Source organism: Aptenodytes forsteri, unplaced genomic scaffold (assembly GCF_000699145.1).
Source record: "Aptenodytes forsteri isolate BGI_AS27 unplaced genomic scaffold, ASM69914v1 Scaffold255, whole genome shotgun sequence".
NCBI lineage: Eukaryota > Metazoa > Chordata > Aves > Sphenisciformes > Spheniscidae > Aptenodytes > Aptenodytes forsteri.
Window position 1 is genome coordinate 8,791,606 of NW_008794888.1, and position 21,173 is coordinate 8,812,778.

Here is a 21,173-nt window from a genome sequence, read left to right on the forward strand (position 1 = left end):
AGCTGTGGGGCCATATCACTTAGGGGCTGTTGACCTGCTCAGCTCATCCCTCCCACAAAAACAGAGCACTTCCAGAGTTTGGAGACATGCTCCAGTGTCTCCATCAGGGCCTGAAATAGAGAAAGTGGGTTGATTTTTTAAAAATTGGGAAATAGGGCTTCCGTAATCACAGTGATGTCCCCAAACCAGTGTCAAAACTGCTCTCTGAAGGATCCCCAAACCAAGTCATTAATCAGATTTTCAGTTCTAATTAATTCGAAGAACCTTTTGTGTGCTTTGCTTCACCTGGGAATCCACTGTTTGGTTTCCTTTGGCTTCTAGGGTCAACAAATCCCTCAAACTTGGAGCAAGTCCCTGTGAAATCAGACATGATCTGTGTCTCAGCCCCATCCTGCCCCCAGCTTAGCACCCTCCCAGTCCTCATTTTGGGTCTTTCGTGGTGTGAGCTCCATATGTTTGAAGCCAGCCCACAGCTGGGAATTCACCAGCCCCAGCAACCCTGCTGCTTGCAGCAAAATGTTGGATTGAGCAAATTTTGTGACAGGAGCCGCTATCTTCTCCTTTCCCTTCAGCCTTTTGCTGCTTGCCTCAGCCTGGCTCCAAGTCTGCCAGGGGCCACCCGTGTGCGATTCACGTGTAGCCCTCTTTCTGAGGGCTCATGTCTGCTCTCATCCTTTTTTATATATCTTCATTTTAGTCGTGTTTAGATGCCACTAAGTAGGCATCAGTCTCTGTTTCCCCAAGCTTTGTACACAACCATTATCTTAGCCCAGAGGGACCACAATCTAAATGATAATTTTAGGCATGTGCTATTCTTCCATCTAAGGCTAGCACCTGCCCGCCTCTGCCAGAAGTCACTGGTTCAATGCAACAAGTCCTTGAGTACAGACAGATTTGGAAATGGTTTTCAGGGCCAAATGAGTGATAAGGTGCCTAATGGGTTGCACGTTGCATGCCACAGGGTGTTGCTTTTTTGGGGTTAAACCGCAGCAGCCCTGTCAGATGGGCTGGGCTCACATTTGTCTGGCAGTATTTGTACGTTTCCCTCTCAGGCGTAAGAAAAACTCTTTAACTCTGCCCAGAGCAAAGTGCAGGGCAGATCCAGGCAGCTCAGCACAATTTATTTCCAGAGAAAACTCAAAGAAAAATATTTGACGGAATGTCCAAGATTGTCCTAAATTTGAAAGGTTATAAAAACGGAGGCTTCTGTACTATGATTGCTAGAAACATGGGGTTGTGGATTTGGGATGCCCAAAATACACATGCAAATGAAATACAGATGTCATGGGCCAGCTTCTGAGAAGGTGGCATCCCACCGTGCATGGAAAAACTCTAGTTTGTGTGCAGAGCAAAGTACCCGGGCGTGCAGGGTCCATTCTCCACACACAGTGGGTAATGTGCTTGTGGGAGAAGTGTGTGTCAACAGGGAGCAGCAGGAGTGAGGACATATTTTTGCTAGCACCACTGCTGCTCCCAGCCTCGAAGGTCACACTCACTATTTGAGAGAAGCCCAAACAAAGCCTCCAGCCAGGTGGGGGTTTGATGGGGGCTATGGAGCTGTAGCTGAAGTGTGGTGAGTTGTGTAACTTCTCCTCCTCCATGTGATGGGAAGCAGATGTTTCCCAGACAGTGAGTTAATAAGCCTGAAGGGACACTACAGTCCCCCTCTCATAAATGTGTCTTCCTCTGGCCCAAGCAGGACCAAATGGGTGAGCCAGTGCACCAGTCCCCCACTCCTAGGACTGCCGTGCGTAGTCTTGGTTGCAAGTCAGACTCCCACACAAACAGAGCCAGGAGACGTATCTTCCCAGTCTGGTCTGGATGTGGTTTAGCGTGTCCATGGGTCTCCTGGGGAGTTCACCAGATTTCCACCATCTGAGGCTAAAATCTCACACTGATGCCATGTTATAAAAACAGAACCGTAGGCAGCTGAGCTCCAAACCCATCTGAAACCTCTCCCAAACCCAACCTCCCCCGACCTTCCCGGCACACAGCTTTGGCTCTCGGTGTTTACCCGTGGTGCCTGAGGGACCAGCTGAGTTCCACGTGCCTCCTCTTGCCCCTGGGTAGACCTGGTGCCCCAAGCAGCAGGTCCCTGTTCCCAGTATTAGGCCACAGCACACAAAATGCCAGGGCTGGATTCAGCTGGGACCATGAAGGCCGATGACTGTTTTAACATGTTTTTGTGTCCTCGTGCTGCCCTGCCACCCCGAGAAATTCTCATCCCAAGCCGCAACATGTGTGCCTGGCCTTGGCCAGGGGGGATGAAGGCGCGGGCTGGAAAAAAATCTCAGTGCAAAAAAACAAAACCCAAACCCAAAGTGGTTTATTTTAGGATTTCCTGTCAGTGAATGTCTGCTGAAAACACAGGAGCGAGGACAGGCATCATTTTTGGCAGCAAGACCCGTTCCAGAGAGACAAGGCTGCCGCGGGAACAGCACTGCCGACGGGCTGGTCTCCGGCTCTGTTTATTTTCGACAGGGCTTCATCTGCCCCGGGCTGGGAAAAAGCGACCCTTGTCTTCCTCCCAGCGTGGATGAAGGCACCATTCTGGGTCTGGCTTCTCAACACCCCAGAGCAGGATTTTACGGACCCAAGTAATTAGCAGTAATTGAGGCCGCTGAGCTTTCCGTGGCGCATAGCTCGCAGATGCTGTCATTTCCTGCCAGCCGCCAGCGCTGAACAGCAGGTGGATGTCTTAGGGCCTGCGTATGGGCTGGCGTGCAAGCAGGCTTAGAATCGTAGAATCATTTAGGTTGGAAAAGACCCTTAAGACCATCGAGTCCAACCGAGGCTTGTCTCCTCCTCTCCCCCATCCTCCAGCAGCGCCCCAGGAAAGGGTCCCAGCTGCGTAAATGCAGCACAGGAGGGTTTGGCAGAGACAAAAATGACCCTGTCATCCTTCCCAACAGTGGCATCAGGCAGCCCGGGAGACACTGAGAGGGCTTCTCTCTCCCTGGCACCATGGGTCTTCATTGCTTTTGCAAACCTCCCGTTTATAGCTGCTTTGGACCCAGCGCCCAGTGTGCTGGGTGCTGTGCGCCTTCTCCTGCAGGACACACCAGACTGCAGAGCTGGCTCCCGTGTCCCTGGTGTTATCTGTGCACCTGGGACCCAGGTGCAATGCCTGACCACAAGCACTGGGGAGGTAATGGCTGGCTTTTGGAGCACCATGCATGCTTTGCTGGCATCAGCTCTTCCAGGAGTGACCTGCTTCTCCCTTCTCTCCTACCAGCACATCAACAACGATCACATCCACGGGGAGAAGAAGGAGTTTGTCTGCCGCTGGCAGGACTGCACGCGGGAGCAGAAGCCCTTCAAGGCTCAGTACATGTTGGTGGTGCACATGCGAAGGCACACCGGAGAGAAGCCACACAAGTGCACGGTGAGCTGGCAGGGACACGTGGTGCATCTCAGCTTGACAAGTGGGACACTGGACTTTGGTGGTCACGCAAATGTATGTGCAGACACAGGCATGGCTTCAAGCAGGAGTCTCCTAGGGTACTGCTGGCACCCAGCTCAGGGCCAGTCCAGCGCTCTCTGTCCAGGTTATAGCTACTTGCAGGTTACACCCTGGGGACAGGACAAGTGGTCAAGGAGGGTGGTCAAGATGTTAGTGGGCAAAACTGCATTTTCTTGGGGAAAATGGGTTCAGCTCTGCCACAGAGATCCAGAGTGACTCAGGACAAGTCATTTATGGTGGAAAACCAGCCAATTTAGTTGCTTACATCCAAGAAGGAAATCCAGTAAGCCCACACTGTGGGGAACCGCCTAACCCTGTTCATGTCTAACTCAGCATCACCCAGTACTGCTGCTAGGGCTGCAAGTTTGCCTCACCCATGTACCCAAGTGTGCACACAAGCCTCCTTCCAGCCTGGGGACCTATGCCAACACCTCCTGCCTCTGCTCTCTTAATCGGGAGGTGAAGTCAACCCTTGGGTGCTTAAACCCCAAGAGGAGCTCAGTCCCCAGACCTTCTGCATGCAAGTAGCACTGTGCCTAGTGTTAAACACTGCCTGAAGAAGAGCATGGGGTGCTATTTTGTATCTCAGCCTTGTGGGTACAGGCTTATCTAGCACATGGAAGAGCTGGGCTCACCTCCTCCTCAACCTCGAGATGTTAAAGCCCATATCTGCCCTCACACATGGAGTCTCCCACGGAACCGCTGGCTGACGTGGGACAGCCAAGGATGCCTGACAGGGGACGTGAGAGAAGCGAGCTGTGGAGTTTAGTGGCTGTGGCCAACTGGTAGGAGAGGAGAGGTATTCACAATCTCTTTCCGCATATGCTTCAGCCCTTTTTCCTCCCGAAGGTCCATCCTTGTCTTCTCCTCCTGCCAGTTTTTCATACCTCCTCCACTGTCAGCATTACACCATTCTTCTCCCCAGAGTCTCGGGGGTGAGTCTCTCTTTCTGCTCGGCAGATGTCTGAGCCCTTCTCCCATATCTTGCTCCTCTTCTGCTCCATTAGTCACTTCCAGCCCTGCTCCCTCCCTGGCTCTGCCCCAGCTCCGGCTTACAAATATTAGGATATGTATGATTTGCTTGCTGCATGACTCCTTTATCAATCTTCCAGCCCTGTGTTCATTTAATTTAGAGTATAAGCTCCCCGGGGCACAGGGCCATGTCCTTTGTTTTAATCTTCTAAAGCACTTTGCCCAGTTCTAGTGCTTTACCAATCTTCCTTAAAAGTATCAAGGAATATTGATCGTCGGTGTGCTACAAAGTGAGCAGTGAGGGAAAGTCTAGCCCTGCCCTTGCAGGTAGAGGGACTCAGAAGACAAAAGCAGCAGGGACTGCATCCTCTTCAGTGCTGTAATGGAGCAGGAAAAAGCACCGCTGCACAATCCTGCCTCTTTCAAGCCTCGGTGTGTCGCACTGGAGCAATGGCAAAGCTGTGTGTGTTTGAGTCTCAAGTCATCCTCTGCCTCCTGGAGAACCGCAGTCCCTCCATGTGCGATATGTTGCACCAACTCTCCCTGAACTGGAGTACCACCGGTTTCCAATTGCCTGGGATACATGGCAGCTCTGCAGACGGTGCCCTTCTGTGGCAGAGCATTCCTTGTCCAAGTCTGGCAGTGATTTTTCAAAGCACCATTTGTTTCAGACAAGAAGTTTGTGGTGTACATAAAGCTACAGATGAGCCCAATTGCAGCATGGGATTTGGTCAAGGATTATTTCAACAGATGACAGCCAGAACTCCCACCGACATAATCAAATCCACGCATGAGAGTGGGAACAACTGCTTTGAACATGCACAGGCTGCTTTGCTGAGAAGCTCTTATTTGAAAATGTGGCCTCGGTACTTTTGCTCTTAATAACTGCATTTTTGTGTCAGTATCCAGCAAAACCAGAATGGACACATGAGTTGCCTCGTGCTGAGTTCCCTTTGTTTTCCAGCAAGTGGAATGATGTATTTCAATAACCGTAAGCGACTTGAGTTTTAAAGGACTGTTTGCACAGGGCAAGAGAAGAAAGGGATATACTGTGCTACCTCAGAGTTGTGGCATGTTCTATGGGCCAAATGCAGTAATGAAAGTTGTCTGAGGAAGGGGAACTGGATCCATCCCACCCCGACAAAGCTGTGGAAGGAATCGGCTCTTGCAGGGTGCTCCTACTGTCCTTGAAGAGATCTGGATATCTCAAGAGAGCAGAGCAAGTTTGCCTTATGTCCACCATCCCTATGCTAGACCTTAAAGGGAAGCTTAAGTAACCCTAACTTCTTTTCCATCACAACAATGTTATATGGGATCAACCTGTGCCTACGTGCTTTGTGGGTTTCATGGGCTGCATGTTTGCCTCACTCCTTAGCAGTGCAGGCGAGTCCTGTGCCCGTGGAGCACAAGGAGACAGGTACCATTTCTATTGCATGCAGCTGCCTTTGGCCTCTGCCCAAAAAGGCCAGATCTCTGGACACATAGGACCACTCAGCTGCCCACAGGGAAATCACTGAGCTGTGGCATGACCTGTCATGCTATGACACCAGTTTCTTCACTGGCCAAGCCTCAAACATAGCAATGTGAAGTCCTGTCACATCTGGACTAAACTTGTAGACACATTTAAGTGATCTGACTAAAATACAACACCTTGCGACTTGCATACATTACAACAGGAGGGGCTGCTTGTTGAAATTTAAAGTGTGTTTTAAGGTGCTTGCATAGGAAGTGCAGCATGGGCTTTTCAATGCTCCCAGCTGAACAGCGAGTGCAGCACTTAGCTAGAATTTGGAAGGGAGCTTTGCATTTCTTAAAACTTCTTCCAGTGTTTGTAAGTTCCCACTTGTTTCGTCAAAGCGCATTTAAGACGGCCTCCTTGGTTTGAGGTGAAATCCTCCCATGCTGCAGACAGGGCAGGTGCAGGGAGAAGCCTCCAGCCCAGCCAGAATGGAGGGTGGCAGGACTTACATCACCCAAAGCCTCACCATGTCTCCCGAGCTGCTCCTTCTCGTTGTGTGGGCAGCTGGTTTCCTTCCAGGAGGAAGGTTCCTGGCCTGTTTTGTCATCCAAAAATCCATCTGTCTTCAAGATTGAGAGTCTTGGGGTTTTTTTAAACTGGTAATGTCAGATGGCCTGACCACAGCATCCTCTGAGAGTAGACCCAAGCTGTAATTTGGGAAACTTCAAAGCTTGCTAGATTTCTGCTTGTGTGTTAGAGAATAGTCTGGCCTTTCCAGCACTGGTGCTAATGAAGTGGCAAGGCTGGTCAAACTGTCAAGAAGCCATCAGTTCTCTGGGTGGGAAGGAGAGGGCCTCCGTTTCTGAGTGTGTTAGCTGCAGAGGGATGCCAGGAGGGTCTAAAAGAGCCCTAGGAGGAGTGGAGGGGTGTTCAACACTGCTGGAAAAAAGAGTCTTTTGTTGAAAATGTCAGGTGGGTACCCAACAAGGAGCAACACCTTAAATATGACTCACTGCTGAAACTCTCAGCCTGCCTAAGGAAGCAAATTCTCCCAACAAAGTGGATGTTGTTCCCTAAAACACAAGCCCTTTAAAGGGAAGAAAAAAAGAAAGAATGAGAAACAGATGAGAAGGTTTTAGGCAGGGGGAAAATCAAATTTTTCTGGTTAATTAATCACTTCTCTTGTGTTTTTTTATTTTAGTTTGAGGGTTGCTCCAAAGCCTATTCCCGCCTGGAGAACTTAAAGACACACCTGAGGTCCCACACTGGAGAAAAACCCTATGTCTGTGAACACGAAGGCTGCAATAAAGCCTTTTCCAATGCCTCGGACAGAGCCAAGCACCAGAACAGGACGCATTCCAATGAGGTAAGCCTGGGCTCACCGCAGCTCAATGGAGGGCTTTTTTTTTTAATTTTGCTGACAATAAAAATACACTTTACACGCTGGACTCATGTAAAAAGAAACCTACTGTAATGAGAGGTTTTTCTTATTTTTTAATGGGATTTATCTTGCTGGAGAGCCAGACCACGTTAGCTTTATATTTATAAAAGCCATGTTTGAAATCATAAACAGATGTTAAAGTATGCAAACTTTTTAATCGGCTTTCGAAATTAAAGCAAGCATTTTCCAAATTTATAATTTTTAATAGCACAGATAGGATTGTACAGTTGTGCATGTGGTATTTAATATTACTGTGGAGCAGACTTGCAGTAGTATAACAGCTACCCTGAATCCTGATGCTCTGGAAATAATACTCCCTCCATCGTTTGATGCACAATGATAGAGCACAATGCAATGCTTTGTTAACCTTGGTTAATTAAGACCCACTATTAGTAGTTGGGGAGCAGAGGAAATTGCCTTTATTGTAATGCATGTGATGGTCTGTTGCAATCAACCACGGCCGACGATTGAAATTTATATTACCACTAATTAGCTGACAGGGGAAGAAAAAACAACACTCCAAAGTTCTAATAGTGTTTGCAGCCATGAAGAATTCAGTCTGTAGCCTAATTTGCAACAGTTAAATATAGACTATTGGAGAACGGAACACAATTGCCACGGATGACAGCTTTTTAAAGCGATGCTGTGTCTACAAAGGGCTTGTTGGGAGTATTTCTATCTCTGGCATAATATCAGTCAGTGATAACCAAAGCTCTGTAGGTTTCAGAGATTCTGTTGGAGTCAGAATAAGGACGTAAAGTCTAGGACGCCCTTCTGTGCTGTGTGATGCTGAGATGGACCCAATGAATGACGTGAATCCCAGTGTTACTTGAATTGGTTTGGGTATGAACCCAAATGTCAGGATTGTCCTTCACCGGTGAGCCACTTCCCCAGCAGGACACAGGTTAAAATTAACCCATATCTGCACTGGCACTGGGTAGTTTGGGGTAGGTTTGAGGCTACACCAACCTTGAGGCCAGGAGGGACCAACAAGACATGCAACGTCTTGTCTGCTCAGCAACCTGCATTCCCAGTAACTGGTGTTGGAGTAAAACATCATTTGCTCTCTGTTAAAGCTTCTTCCCCTGAAAGGTAGGCAGATGTGATTTAATCCTACATTTCAGGTATTAGAAATTGCTTGTTTTCCAGCCCTGGATGCTTTCTCTGCCTTCCTCCAGTGCTGGACCCACTGTCCCTTTCATTGTTGCTATTTCCACCTCATAACACTACAGTGTTGTCACTCTCCATCTTCTTTCTCATAAGCTAAATAAGTCAATCAAACCACTGAAGATTCCCATTACTGCAGCATTTTTTCCTGTCCTTAAATCAATTTTGCATCTCTCTTCCATCCCTAAGGATTCTCATGTGGATGGATCAAGACTGCTGGTACAACTTTCAGTGCTGGATACAGACTCACTCTGTCCAGTTTGTGCACACTGAAGGAGTACGTGAGCTACTTTTTGCCCATAGATCACTTGAGCTCAGATCCCTAGAGCTTTTCCAGGATCCTTCCTAGGCAGGCGAGAGTTTCCTTTCTTTTGGGCCAGCTGGTGTCCCATGTTCCTACATGTGGAATTTTGGCTTTGGCTGGATTATTAAATGTCATTCCTTTGATGGGTTCAGTTTCCCAAGTGATCCAGATCAGGAGCTGCACTGGATCTGGGATGACTCCTCACTTCGTCTGAGCAGGGCTTGGACATGCTTGAAGGTCTGCTCCTTTGGGTTCACATTGTGCAAGAAGGTGAGGCTGTAGGGCAGAGGCATCCAACTCCTTGTCTATGGTGGACCCTGGTCTAATATGCCGACACTTGGCACAGGCTGCATCTGACAACACAAATTAAAGACTCAGATAACAGATAGGGATTTTATCCCCTGCTGTTGCTTCTCCTGGAGGGTGCCAAAGCCTTCTCAGGTGCAGAAGCAGCATAGCCACTAGTGGAGGATTTACCCCAGACCAGCTGAGCCTTCCTATGAGAACTACATGGCGCTGCATGTTCTTAATTTTGCGATCATGCTCACTCCTGAACTGCTGTTCAACCCTCCTTGATGCAACACAAGCATGCCCCAAGACTTGTGGGAGATCTGTAGGCTGCATATAATGGCTCTCTGGGCCATGTATTTGACACCCTCTTTTTGAGGAACATACAACATGATCCTTTGCAACAGATGACATCCCTCATGCTCATTGCATTGGGCAGCAGGCCCAGGTAAGGGTCCTGCAACCAGCTGTGGCCATGACCAGTGGGTTAGCAAACTGCACTGAGACCTTGGCTCACAAAACCACATGGATGCATGCAGGAGTTTGTGGCTGTGAATATTTCCCATTACCCATTGGTAACTCTATTGTGGTTCCTAGCTACCTACTAAATATTTTCCTCTGCTTGCAGTGTTTACTTGGGATACACCACAGTTTCAGAGTTAGTCATCCATGTCTCCTCTAAGGAGGAAGTTCCAGGTTCCCTGTATTTGTCTCTGTCATTGTGTGACAAGTTGTAGGTGTATGGTCCAAACATGCCGAAGTTCAAGGCTGGGGATATATTACCACACTGGCTTTTGTTTGATTGTTGAAATGTCACACGCACGATTTCATTTTAAACTTTCAGTGACTATTTGAATCCCTTCAGGGGATACCTTCAAAGTTAGTTCTGGGAAAAGGGCTTTCATCCCATGACCACTCTCCAGTGCATACACAAAAGAGTGGCATGAGTTCACGGCCAGCCGAAGGCTCGGAGCGACATTTCCTCCAATTCAAGCTAAACAAGGGTAAAATGCAGAAATTCAGTTCTGCTGAGTGCCTGGGGAGTTCTCCAGTTCTCCCACCCTAAGGAGTATCATGTTGTATGTGTATGGGAGTAGGAGGGAGGCATCTGAGATATCTAAATTGTTGACTTCACTAGAGCATACACTGCATTAGATGTCAGAATCTGGATAACCCAGGGGATATATGAAGGCATGCCAACAAAACAGCAGTTGTGCTCAGTTCAGTTGCGGGAGGCCTGATGAAGAGGATGGTTGTACCTCGTTAGGTGGGGTGTCTGCTGTCCAAGCAACAGTGATCATGTTACCCTAATTACTGGAATCTGAAAAATCAGAACTACTGGGCCTAAAGGATCTTTATAAACAATCCTTGAACTGTTTTATGTAGGGTTTTTTATCATGTGTGGTGGGAGTTCTGTTCTTTAGAATAGGTTTTAACAGCAGCAATAATATTTCTATAATGCCTCATCCAAAAGGTTGCATGAGATTTATAAACAAACTATTTTACTTTTTGTGCTTTGGTTTACCCAGCTTTAAAATATATTAAATATTTACCTCAGTGGGGTGTTATGAGAATTTAGTTTGTTCAAGTGATGTGCCAAGATCAGTCAGGAAGCATGCTTTTGAATAAAAAACAGACTTTCAGTGTTTTTGATGTGATGATGCTGGCTTTCTGCAAAGAATATATACTCCTTTGTATTTTTTCACTTAAGCTTCTGGATGAAATTACAAAACAAATTAAAAAAAGAATAGGAATGGTCATTTTGGGTAGCTTTCAAACAACATCTATCTGGTTTTTTTCATGAACCTATCCTAGTGCGTTGGCAGAAAAATACTTAGAGTAGCTGTGAGGCTGAAAGTGGAACTTGTGATGAATTCAGAGCTTCCAGTGCAGCAGCACCAGCTCAAACAACTGCAGTGCTAATACACTTTTGAATTGGAAACAATAAAAAAACAGTTAAAAGAAGAAAAGTATCTGTTTGCTGACTTCTGTTTTCAGAAGCATGGCTTCAGCCTTGTTTTCCTGTGGCAATCAATGATTCATGAATTCGGGACTAGAGTGCTATCGTCTGAAAAAAACATTGCATGCCTGTGGTTTGTTTTGCACAATAACAGATTTCAAGGTGACAGGTGCTGGAATGGTATGATAGATTGGGTAGGGTGAACCCAGTCTGGCTTGGTTTTGCTGGAATTCCATCAGCCAGAAGGTCTCAGACATTTTCTTGGTGTAGACCCCACCTTAGCAGAGAGAATGTGTTATGGCCAGTTCTCTACATCACCTCCCTCCCATCCATAATCAGGAAACATTCCTGTGGCCACCCGAGCAAATACATGGGAAAGTAATACTAGGAAAGTATTTCATGAATTCTTAGCTGTCTTTTAATCCAGCAACTGAAAACAAGGAGTTTAGCCAACATCAAATGACTGACCAGGTCTGTGTGAATCAGCAGCAGCCCATATATCACATCTTAGAGATCTCAGTGTTACAGAATCCTGTGGAGCAGATGCTCCACATTTTGCTGCTGCCAGGCACTATGCTCATTGTATTTTCTTGGCCCATACGTTGTACCTGGAATATTTGGGCTTGTTCTAAATATAACCCAAGATTTGCTTGTATTAACAGAAACCCTACGTCTGTAAAATCCCTGGCTGCACGAAGCGGTACACAGACCCTAGTTCCCTCAGGAAACACGTCAAGACTGTGCACGGGCCTGATGCCCACGTCACGAAGAAGCAGCGCAACGATGTTCACCCGAGGCCACCTCCACTCAAGGAAAATGGGGACAATGAGGCAAGCGCCAAGCAGAGCAGCAAGGTTTCAGAGGAGAGCCCCGAGGCCAACAGCACCACGAGGAGCATGGAGGATTGCTTACAAGTCAAAACGATAAAAACGGAGAATTCTGTGGTAAGAGCAGTTGCTCTTGGCAGAAATGATGCGGCCCCTAATTTCTCCGACACAATGGGGGCGTGAAGCACTTGCATGCCATTTACCTCTCTGGGCAGTTGCCCTTCACCTGCCAACACCCTAGAGTTCAAGTCCAGAGATGAAACTGCAGGTCAGGGCACAGTCCAGTACATTTTGCACCTTCCTACTCAGCATCACAAATTCCCGCCCTTGTAGTCATGGGGGCCACGTGATGCCGTGTTGAGCTTGGCCTCCCTGTACTGTGAAAGTGGGTAAAACTCAGAGTGTTGTGGTCAGATGAGCTTTACCTACCTCACCAATTTAAATTGAGCAATGACCATAGGGCACAGATTGATGAATGCTTCTTGAAGCAGAAGTCCTGGCTTAAGCAGTCCCTTTTCTCCTCCTCCCTGTACCCTTCACTGTTTTTCTTTCCAGGCTGCTGCTGCACAGCAGTTTTGCTGGCACAACTCTGTTGTGGGCTGTCTGATTAAGCCAGTGCAGATAAAAGTAGCTGTTTTATTTTTGTTGGGTATCTTAAAGCAAGTTCAATTCCTCGGTCCTGTCCACCATACACAGAAGCACAGAATCGCTGGGGTTGGCAGGGACCTCTTGAGATTGTCTAGTCCAACCTCCCTGCTCAAGCAAGGTCGGCTAAAGCAGATTGCTCAGGAGTACATGAGTTCAATACGCGACTCCCAACTGCCACAGAAAATTGTAGTGGGATGATGGGGCAGGGGAATGAAACCAGGAATAAACATGGGAGCAATGCTGTGACCCACAGAGTACGGGCTTGCAGTCAACCATAATCATGCTTTACAGCCCTACGAGTGGCCACCAGCTGAAGCAAAGACCATTTATCAGCCTTCTGGCCATTACAGCAGCTCCACAGTAGGCAGTAGTGTGGTCGATGGTGCTAACGAGGTGTGTACGGTGGTGGGTCCAAACACCTTCAAGCCTCTTCCACCCCATGCAGGGAGCCCACCTGCTCCTCAGCACACTACTGCTGGTGGAGGAGATGGAGCATTGCAACACACGGGTCACTTTTGCCTTTTGATGTTTCTCTTCACCTTCATACCCAAAGTTCTGGTCTCCTGCACCAGCTCAGAGTTGGGCAGGGTATAGGCTGATACAACAGAAAAGACCTTCACCTGCAAAGGGGAGTGTTCACATAGTCCCCAGACTTCTCACTAGAGCTGAAAGGATTTTGAGCTCCAAAATATATATTTTCTTGATTTGAATCCAGGCTACAAGATTGTTATTCTTATGAAACAACATGCCCTGGACCTACAAAGATTTTCTAAAAAAGGTTAAGGGATGCGTTCTTGGACAAATTACTAATGAGCAGCATGTTTTGGTTAGGAAGGAATTGAGTATTTTCACATCCAAAGTGTCTCTAATTGACTAAAGGAACAGTTTTACTGTGATGAGGCTCTGTATTGGGTTACAAAAACTGAGTGTGAGAACCACTGGACAGAATGACCTCTCTCCCATACTCTTCCTTCGTGTGTTTTGTTGGGTTTTTTTCTATGAAAACACAGACACAATCACGGCTCCCCACCCCATTTCTCCCAAAGGTGTGGGATTGTTTTCCTAGGGCTCTGTGCTCCCAGGGTTGCAGCCAAGCCATCTCACTGGCGGCAGGGCTATGGGTCGGATGTTCTTCTCCACTCTCTCCGTCCAGCGCTGCGTACTTCGCTCGTGCACGTCTAACAGGCGGCATCTGACCTGGCGGGCCCACGTCCAACTCCTGTTTCCTGGTTAAGGTCAGGGTGGTGGGAGGGGTGAGATGCTTCACTGGTTCCCATCACTCCGAGGCCCCTTGTTTTGACCCATTTTTGGGTTTCATCCCAAACCCATGGAGGCGGGTGGGAAGTCTCTCCTAGGGAGTTTTATTGTGCCCCCAAAGAGGGAAGGCAGGGAAGACAGGGTACGGGAGAGGGGGAGATGTTGGCAATTTGTGTGGTTTGTTAGCAATTCTGCACTCCCCTCTTCCTCCTTTTACTAACATGGTCCTTTCTGTTAATGCTGTCTTTGTCCTAACAACCTGTTCTTTATTCCCACTTACCCTTCCTTACTCTACCTTCCTAAGGACAGTCGGTACTAAGGTGAGCAAAGAAATCCTTTGTATTAAAATAGCTGTATAAAGCATGGTCTCCTGCAGACGTCCTGTCTCCAGCTAACCACCGCAGGGTGGGGGCGGAGGCATGTCGAGCGATGGGGAGGGGCAGGGGATATTTGCTTGAGTGCAGAAAGGGGGAGGACACCCCTTTGCCGTCTTTCTCCCAGCATCACAACTTGACATTAAATCCTGGAATTGCAATCTCTATCATCCCAATTGAAGGTCAATGGGGCCATCAGAGCCAGTCAGCCCTGCCCATGAGGGCTGCTACAGGGCAAAGTAAAACAGTGCATCACCCTGCACTCCCACCTTGGCCTGGGGCAAAGTACATTGCCTTTTCAGCACTCCCATTTTCTGACAGTTGCTGGAGCATGGGCCTCAGCGGAGAAGCCAGGCATCCTGTCTAGTAGCAGCAACAGCTACCTCAGAGCAAGTTCAGACCATTTAGTGTCTGCTGCAAATAAACTACTCAATGTGAAACGCAATTCCTAATGTAAATAAAATAAATATTTATGGTGCTTATCTGCTTTATCTGCAAGTGGGTGTTTGCAAACAGTGAACCAGGTTTTTATCTGGCTGGGAAGTTTGTCAGGTAACCTAATTATACGTTAGGGTACTTTAAAGACAGAAATACGTTGTGTCTGAAATACTTAGGCCTTGATCCTATGTTAGATAAGCCAGTGCTTGCTGCAATATACCTTGCACAACCAGGTAACATGCTGCTTTTCTTCGAGAAGCATCTGTCCTTAATCTTTCGGAGGAACAACGTTTGGTTTCTCTCTATCCTCCAGTTGAAGCCACCATAGTTTTTCCAGGTGTGGGGCGCTGCCCTGCCCTCCCCCCCAGGGAAGGTGCCCCTGCCCTCTGGTAGAGCTGAGATCCTGCAGCAGGGAAGGGTAACAAGAGAGGGGAGAGCCTGGGATAGGGCCAAACACGTGGAGCCCGCTGGGGATGTTGGGCTCCTGGTTTCTTTTCATCCATGTTTCCATCTGCCCAACTCCTCCTCTTTTCCTTCCCCAAGATGTGTCAGTCCAGTCCTGGTGGCCAGTCGTCATGCAGCAGTGAGCCGTCACCCCTTGGCAGCACCAACAACAATGACAGTGGAGTAGAAATGAACATGCACAGCGGGGGAAGTCTGGGAGATCTGACAGCGTTGGATGACAACGCTCCTGTTGTGGACTCAACGGTCTCATCTGGTAATTCGACAGTCAGCCTGCAGCTAAGGAAACACATGACGACGATGCAACGACTTGAACAGCTCAAGAAAGAGAAACTCAAGACAGTTAAGGATTCCTGCTCATGGGTGAGCCCAGCTCCACAAGCCAGAAACACCAAGCTGCCTCCCATCTCAGGAAACGGTAAGCCCTGGGCCTGGGCCATGTCCTGTAGGCACCCTCCAGAGTTTGACTCTGGTTCCATAACCGAGAGTCTGTTCTGGAGGAGGATCATTTCTTACTGCCTCTGAGTCAGCCCTTGCTGGATAGAGATGTCAGGTAAAATGGACAGCCTGGGTGTAAACACAGCCGTCTGGTGATGTGCAACAAAACCCCAGATGCACAGTGCTAGAGAGCTAGAAAGGAGGCAGAGGTGTTGGTGTCCTTCTTGTTCCTGGCCTTCCCCAGGACCCAGCCACAGCTGTCCTCACTGTCCCAGTGGCAGCCACAAGACTGCTTGGGTTTGTTCCAGCAGTAACAATTCCCCAAGGGCTGATGTGCCTCCAGGGAGATTGCTGGAGCACAGCGGCAATCCAGACAAGCCCTTCATCCTTGACCTTGCTCTGACAGGCCTTTTGTCACTTCAAGAGCTCCTGGCTATTGCCTACAGCTTCATATGCTAGTTTCCCGCTGGCCGGGGATTCCTGAAAAAGGCATCTTTATGATCCCTTCAGTGCTCCTCTAACTTTGCCAAGAAGTCCCAAGGCATAGGGCCTGCATTATACTAAACCTCAGGGCTTAGTATATTGGAGCTTCTTGGATTACTCTGGGAAGAGCCTTTGAGTGTCAACTTTTGGGCCTCGGCCTCCTATCCCTGACTGCTGTGCATCTGTCCCAGTGAGCAGCTGTGCTTGTAGCTACGTGCTGTCCCCGTGGCACTGTTCACACCAGTCCTACTTTCTTCCTACTAAGAGAAGCCCATGTGGAGGCACTTCCTCAGCAGCTGAGAATCAGTGGGGTACACGTTGCAAAGACTCTGCAGCAGGGACTTCTTATTTTCTCTCCCCAGCCTTCTTGCTCTTTGTGCATGGACACAGAGCTGGAGATGAAGCTTTGAATTCACTGGCAGCAAATGAAATTCACTATCATTCACATAAAATATTTGGGGGTGGCTTTGTGTGTCTGTATTCTGGCACCAAGAATGCTACCAAGTGGAATTTCTCGGCTAACTAAACCTTTTCCTTCCCTGCAACCTTTCTCTCAGGCTCTATTCTAGAAAATAGTGGTGGTTCTTCTGCTACGCTGCCTAATCCCAGAATAATGGAGCTGTCCGTCAATGAGGTTACAATGCTGAACCAACTCAACGAGCGCCGTGATAGTACGACAAGCACCATCAGTTCCGCCTACACTGTCAGCCGCAGATCATCAGGGATCTCTCCGTACTTCTCCAGCCGCCGTTCCAGTGAGGCTTCGCAGCTTGGGCACCGTCCCAATAACACGAGCTCTGCCGACTCTTACGACCCGATTTCAACGGATGCCTCCCGTCGGTCAAGTGAGGCAAGCCAGTGCAGCGGGATGCCAGGTCTGCTGAACCTCACGCCAGCTCAGCACTACAGGCTGAAAGCCAAGTACGCTGCTGCCACGGGGGGCCCTCCTCCAACTCCCCTGCCAAACATGGAGAGGATGACCCTGAAGAACAGGATCTCACTTATGGATGGACCAGACCCCACCTTGCCCTCCATCCGCCTCCCACCAGGGCCCAGGCGTTGCAGCGATGGTAACACCTATGGCTACCCATCAGCTGCAGCATTTCCCCACGAGGTGCCGGGCAACTGCACAAGGCGGGCAAGCGACCCGGTGAGGAGACCTGCCGGAGACCCCCAGGCCCTCCCACGAGTTCACCGCTTCAACAGCACCAACAGCATGAACCCCTTCCATCCTCCACACCCCACAGACAGGAGGAATTTCAGCCTCCAGAGCTATGGTCGCTCAGACGGGAGCCTCCCCAGGCACACCTACTCGCCCCGGCCACTGAGCATCAGCGAAAACATCGCCATGGAAGCCATGTCCGGGGAGGCAGAGGTGCCCGTTGGAGATGATGACATTATGCTGCCAGATGACGTGGTGCAGTACATCAAATCCCAGAGCAATGGGACAGCGGCCGAGAGCACTTCCATGGGGTACAGCAACGAGATGCAGAGCTTCCAGGGAAGTGGGAAGCTGCAGCCTCCAGCCTTGCCTGGTCAGCGCAGGATGGCAGTGGCCGAGGCGAGCATGAGCCACTTGGGACCCATGATGGCAGAGTGTCCCATGAGCTTTGATGCTTCCTCAGACATGAATAAAAATAACATGCCCGTCCAATGGAACGAAGTCAGCTCGGGTACGGTTGATATCATGTCCAATCAGTCGAAGCAGCAGTTTTCGCAAGGGAACTTAGCGGTGGTCCAGCAGAAGCAGAACTTTGGTCAGTACCAGAACTACAACCAGCAGCAGATGCAGCTGCCGGACAACAGTATGAACGTAACACAGCAGAGCTTTATGCAAAGAAATGTGGGCATGGACGGGCAAAGGCTAAACTGTATGCAGCTGCGGCAGCAGCCGATGAGCCTAGGCCCCACTATGAACCCCGATCTGGGTTTGCACGCAGGGTATAACCAACCTCATCAGATGCTGAGCCCCAGTGCAATCAGTGGCAACCCAAATCAGATCTCTCCTTCTTGTAGCAGCATGGCAGCAAAATCCGGACCTCACCTTCACCCTCAGCAAATGGACATGGCGACAGACCCTTCTTTAATGGTCGGCAGCAACAGTGAGCGCACAATGCTGGGCCAGGTCATGCATGAACCAAGTCAGCAGAACTACTCAACTCAGCCGACCCACCTGAACTTCCCCATGGCTCAGGAGGCCTTTCATCAGCCTGTCATGACCTCCAACCAGCCAAGCTTTGAGCCTCAGCAGGGCATGATGGGCTCAGCCGCGCAGGCTTATCCACCCGGCATGGTCCAGCCTCGTCCTCCACCCGAGCCGAGCCCAGCCAGCAGACCCCGAGGCCTCCGCACCGTCCAGCAGCTGGGCTACATGAGAACTCCCCACCCTACAAACACCATCGGCCCGGGCCAGGAGGTGGCAGAGGCCACACATAAAAGAACCAGCGACATGTTGCCAGCACCGGCCCAGCAGTGTGTGGACGGCACGAGGGAAAACAACTTGATGTACTATTATGGTCAAATCCACATGTATGAACAGAACAGCAGCTTTGATAATCACGCGGACTGCCGGGTCAGACAGCAGCAGTGCGCACTGAACAGCAAGCCGGCCACTCTGCCTTCCCCGGGTGCGAACCAGGTGTCCAGCACGGTGGACTCGCAATGTCTTGAGCCGCCCCAGATAGATTTTGATGCCATCATGGACGATGGGGACCATTCGAGCCTGATGTCGGGAACCCTGAGCCCCAGCATCCTGCAGAACCTCTCCCAGAACTCCTCTCGCCTGACGACTCCACGAAACTCTCTGACACTGCCCACCATACCCGCGGGAATAAGCAATATGGCAATAGGCGATATGAGCTCCATGCTAACCACGCTGGCGGAAGAGAGTAAATTTCTAAACATGATGTCATAACAGTAAAGCACAAGGCCTTAGCGCTATCCAAGGGGCTGTGCGTGAAGCAGTTTTATGAATGTGCTTTTCAAAAATAATCTGTTTCAATAGAGTAGATTTTTTTTATAAGTAATAAATACATTAAAGGGATTCAAAATGAAAATTTTTAAAAGTCTCTGTACAGAATTATGTAAACTATATCCAGGCAGTTCAGCACCACAAGGGTGCACCTCTAGTGTTATTTTTTGGCTTGGTTTCCCAGAGCACTGAACGATATCACCACCAAGCTAGGAGACTGCATGAACGTGGTTAGAGATGAAACCCTCCCTCCCCGGCAGCCCTGTAAATAGCACTCCCCATCATTTTCCATTAGTTATGTTCACAAAAAATTCCATTTTCAACCCACACCAGAAAGAAACGGGAGGATGCGGTTTTGATCGGAATAAAAGCCATACTATGTATTCTGCTCTGATGAGAGTAGGGTTTAGTTACATCTCCAAACAAGCCCTCTGCCAGCAGTATTGTTTTATACCGTAAATACCTTTGTACCTTGCAAAGAGGGTTGATTCCAAACAGCTTCTCAGCAAAGTGCCTTACCATGCTTTCATGTTAAGTAGCCAAGGCCTCTCTTCCTTTAAAAATCAAATATAGTGTATTGCCAGAAGCATATATAAAATGTACATTTATAAAAACATAGTGGTGTTTCTGAGAAAACATTGGAAAGACACATTGATGAGACACATAAAAGGTGAATGCACACTTTGATCAGATGTGTTTACAACGTGGTTTGTATCATGTGCAGAGTGGAGCAGAGGCCTGGGAACAGCAATCACTGGGAAATAGTCCCCCGTGGCAGGAAGGCTCCGGCGTGCAGATTGACACACACGCATAACTTTGCGCCCTCTGAGCGCAGTGACTTTCTGCAGGGGCCCCGCATGCATCTTTAATGTCAGGTTTCTGAAGCACGCATTACCATATCCCTGTGTGGCTTTGCAACGGCTTCGCTTTCTGTTGGGCTTTCCACGCTAAGGTGCTCACATACAAAAAGTGATGGTGATGGAGAGAGTTTTACGATTGTTTCAGCCCAGTCTGCACTGTGGCAGTGTTGTGGGAGCTGGTTTATCTGGCCAGGGTTCGTCTGTGTAATATACTCCATGCAGGGCTCTGCCTGGGCTCCGTGCACACAACAGGCACGTGGCTGGCCTGATGCGAGACCAAGCATGAGCTAATACACCCTGCCCTGCAAGGAGGCTTGTTGGCATGTACCCAGTGCTGCATTAACATGTCCCACAGCTTTGGTCAGCATGAAAAGAGCTGCTGTATCCAAAAAATATACCATGGACAACCCGGGGTGTTAGTTTGGCTAGTGCTTTGTGCTACAGTATATAGCTACTCTTTGTACCCAGCCTGGTTCAGTTCAGCACTGCGCCTGCAGTCTACAGCATAGGGAAACATCTGGATAGTCTCAAAACAGGTATTTGAGTCAAAATAGTAGCTTGGTCACTGAGAATCTCTTGGAAACGTCCTTGGGGAAGAGATGGGAGGAGCAGGGCTTCCCAAAGCCAAATCCTCCACCAAAATATAACTGCTTGTAATAACCATCAGCTGTTTCCAGGCCGGTCCCACCTGGCACTGAAGTCAATCTTAGTTGCATTATTTATTTTTACTGTCATTAGACAAAAGGGGAGAAGTAGTGAGGTGCATGTACTTGGGCAGGAGGCCTTGCTTAACTTCTGACTGTCTTGGATAAGGACAACTCTCCTCATTCTGCTCTCATAGCATCAGATACTTTGTACCCAGTAAGTTGAAGGGCAGGGGACAAGTGTGACATCTCCCCCAGGTTCTCACAGTTTGACCAGACAAGCATCTGCAGAGCTTCACTCTCTCCTTCCCATCTTCCCTCTCCCCCTCATATCGATGTGATGTTCTCACTTGTGTCCAACTCCGTCCCCTGCACGGGACAGGGACAGCTCTGTAAAGGTGCTTTCTGGTGTCCCTGCTTTCCTTTTGCACAAACTGATGTCAGGCTCACTGTTCCCAGCATGACCAGGGGGTGGCATGAAAATGCCACATGTTACCTTCAGGCAAACTTTGCGATATCAGATACGCCAGCAGCCGTGCTTGGCAGTGGTGGGTTGGGACAACCCTGCTGCCAGGTAGCCCGGGTTACAGCTGGTGCAGGGAGGTGCTGCTCAGCCTCCTGTGATCTCACCCGTCCTCATCCCAAATGCAGAGGGTGTGCACAGGACACTCTTCACCCCTCAAGGCCCCCATGACTCCTGCTGATGTCCAGGGTGCA

The 21,173-nt window shown here is 49.0% G+C and overlaps 1 protein-coding gene across 1 annotated transcript in view; it reads left to right on the forward strand.

The window, feature by feature from the left end:
- The window catches only part of GLI2 (GLI family zinc finger 2), a 146,934-nt gene extending 128,039 nt beyond the window's left edge, over window positions 1-18,895 (forward strand). The window contains exons 9-13 of the mRNA XM_009274982.2: window positions 3,236-3,385; window positions 7,096-7,260; window positions 11,717-11,998; window positions 15,142-15,478; window positions 16,539-18,895. Of these exons, the coding sequence (XP_009273257.1) occupies window positions 3,236-3,385; window positions 7,096-7,260; window positions 11,717-11,998; window positions 15,142-15,478; window positions 16,539-18,895 (3,291 nt within the window). The remainder of the gene's footprint in view (window positions 1-3,235; window positions 3,386-7,095; window positions 7,261-11,716; window positions 11,999-15,141; window positions 15,479-16,538) is intronic.
- Window positions 18,896-21,173: the final 2,278 nt, after the last annotated feature.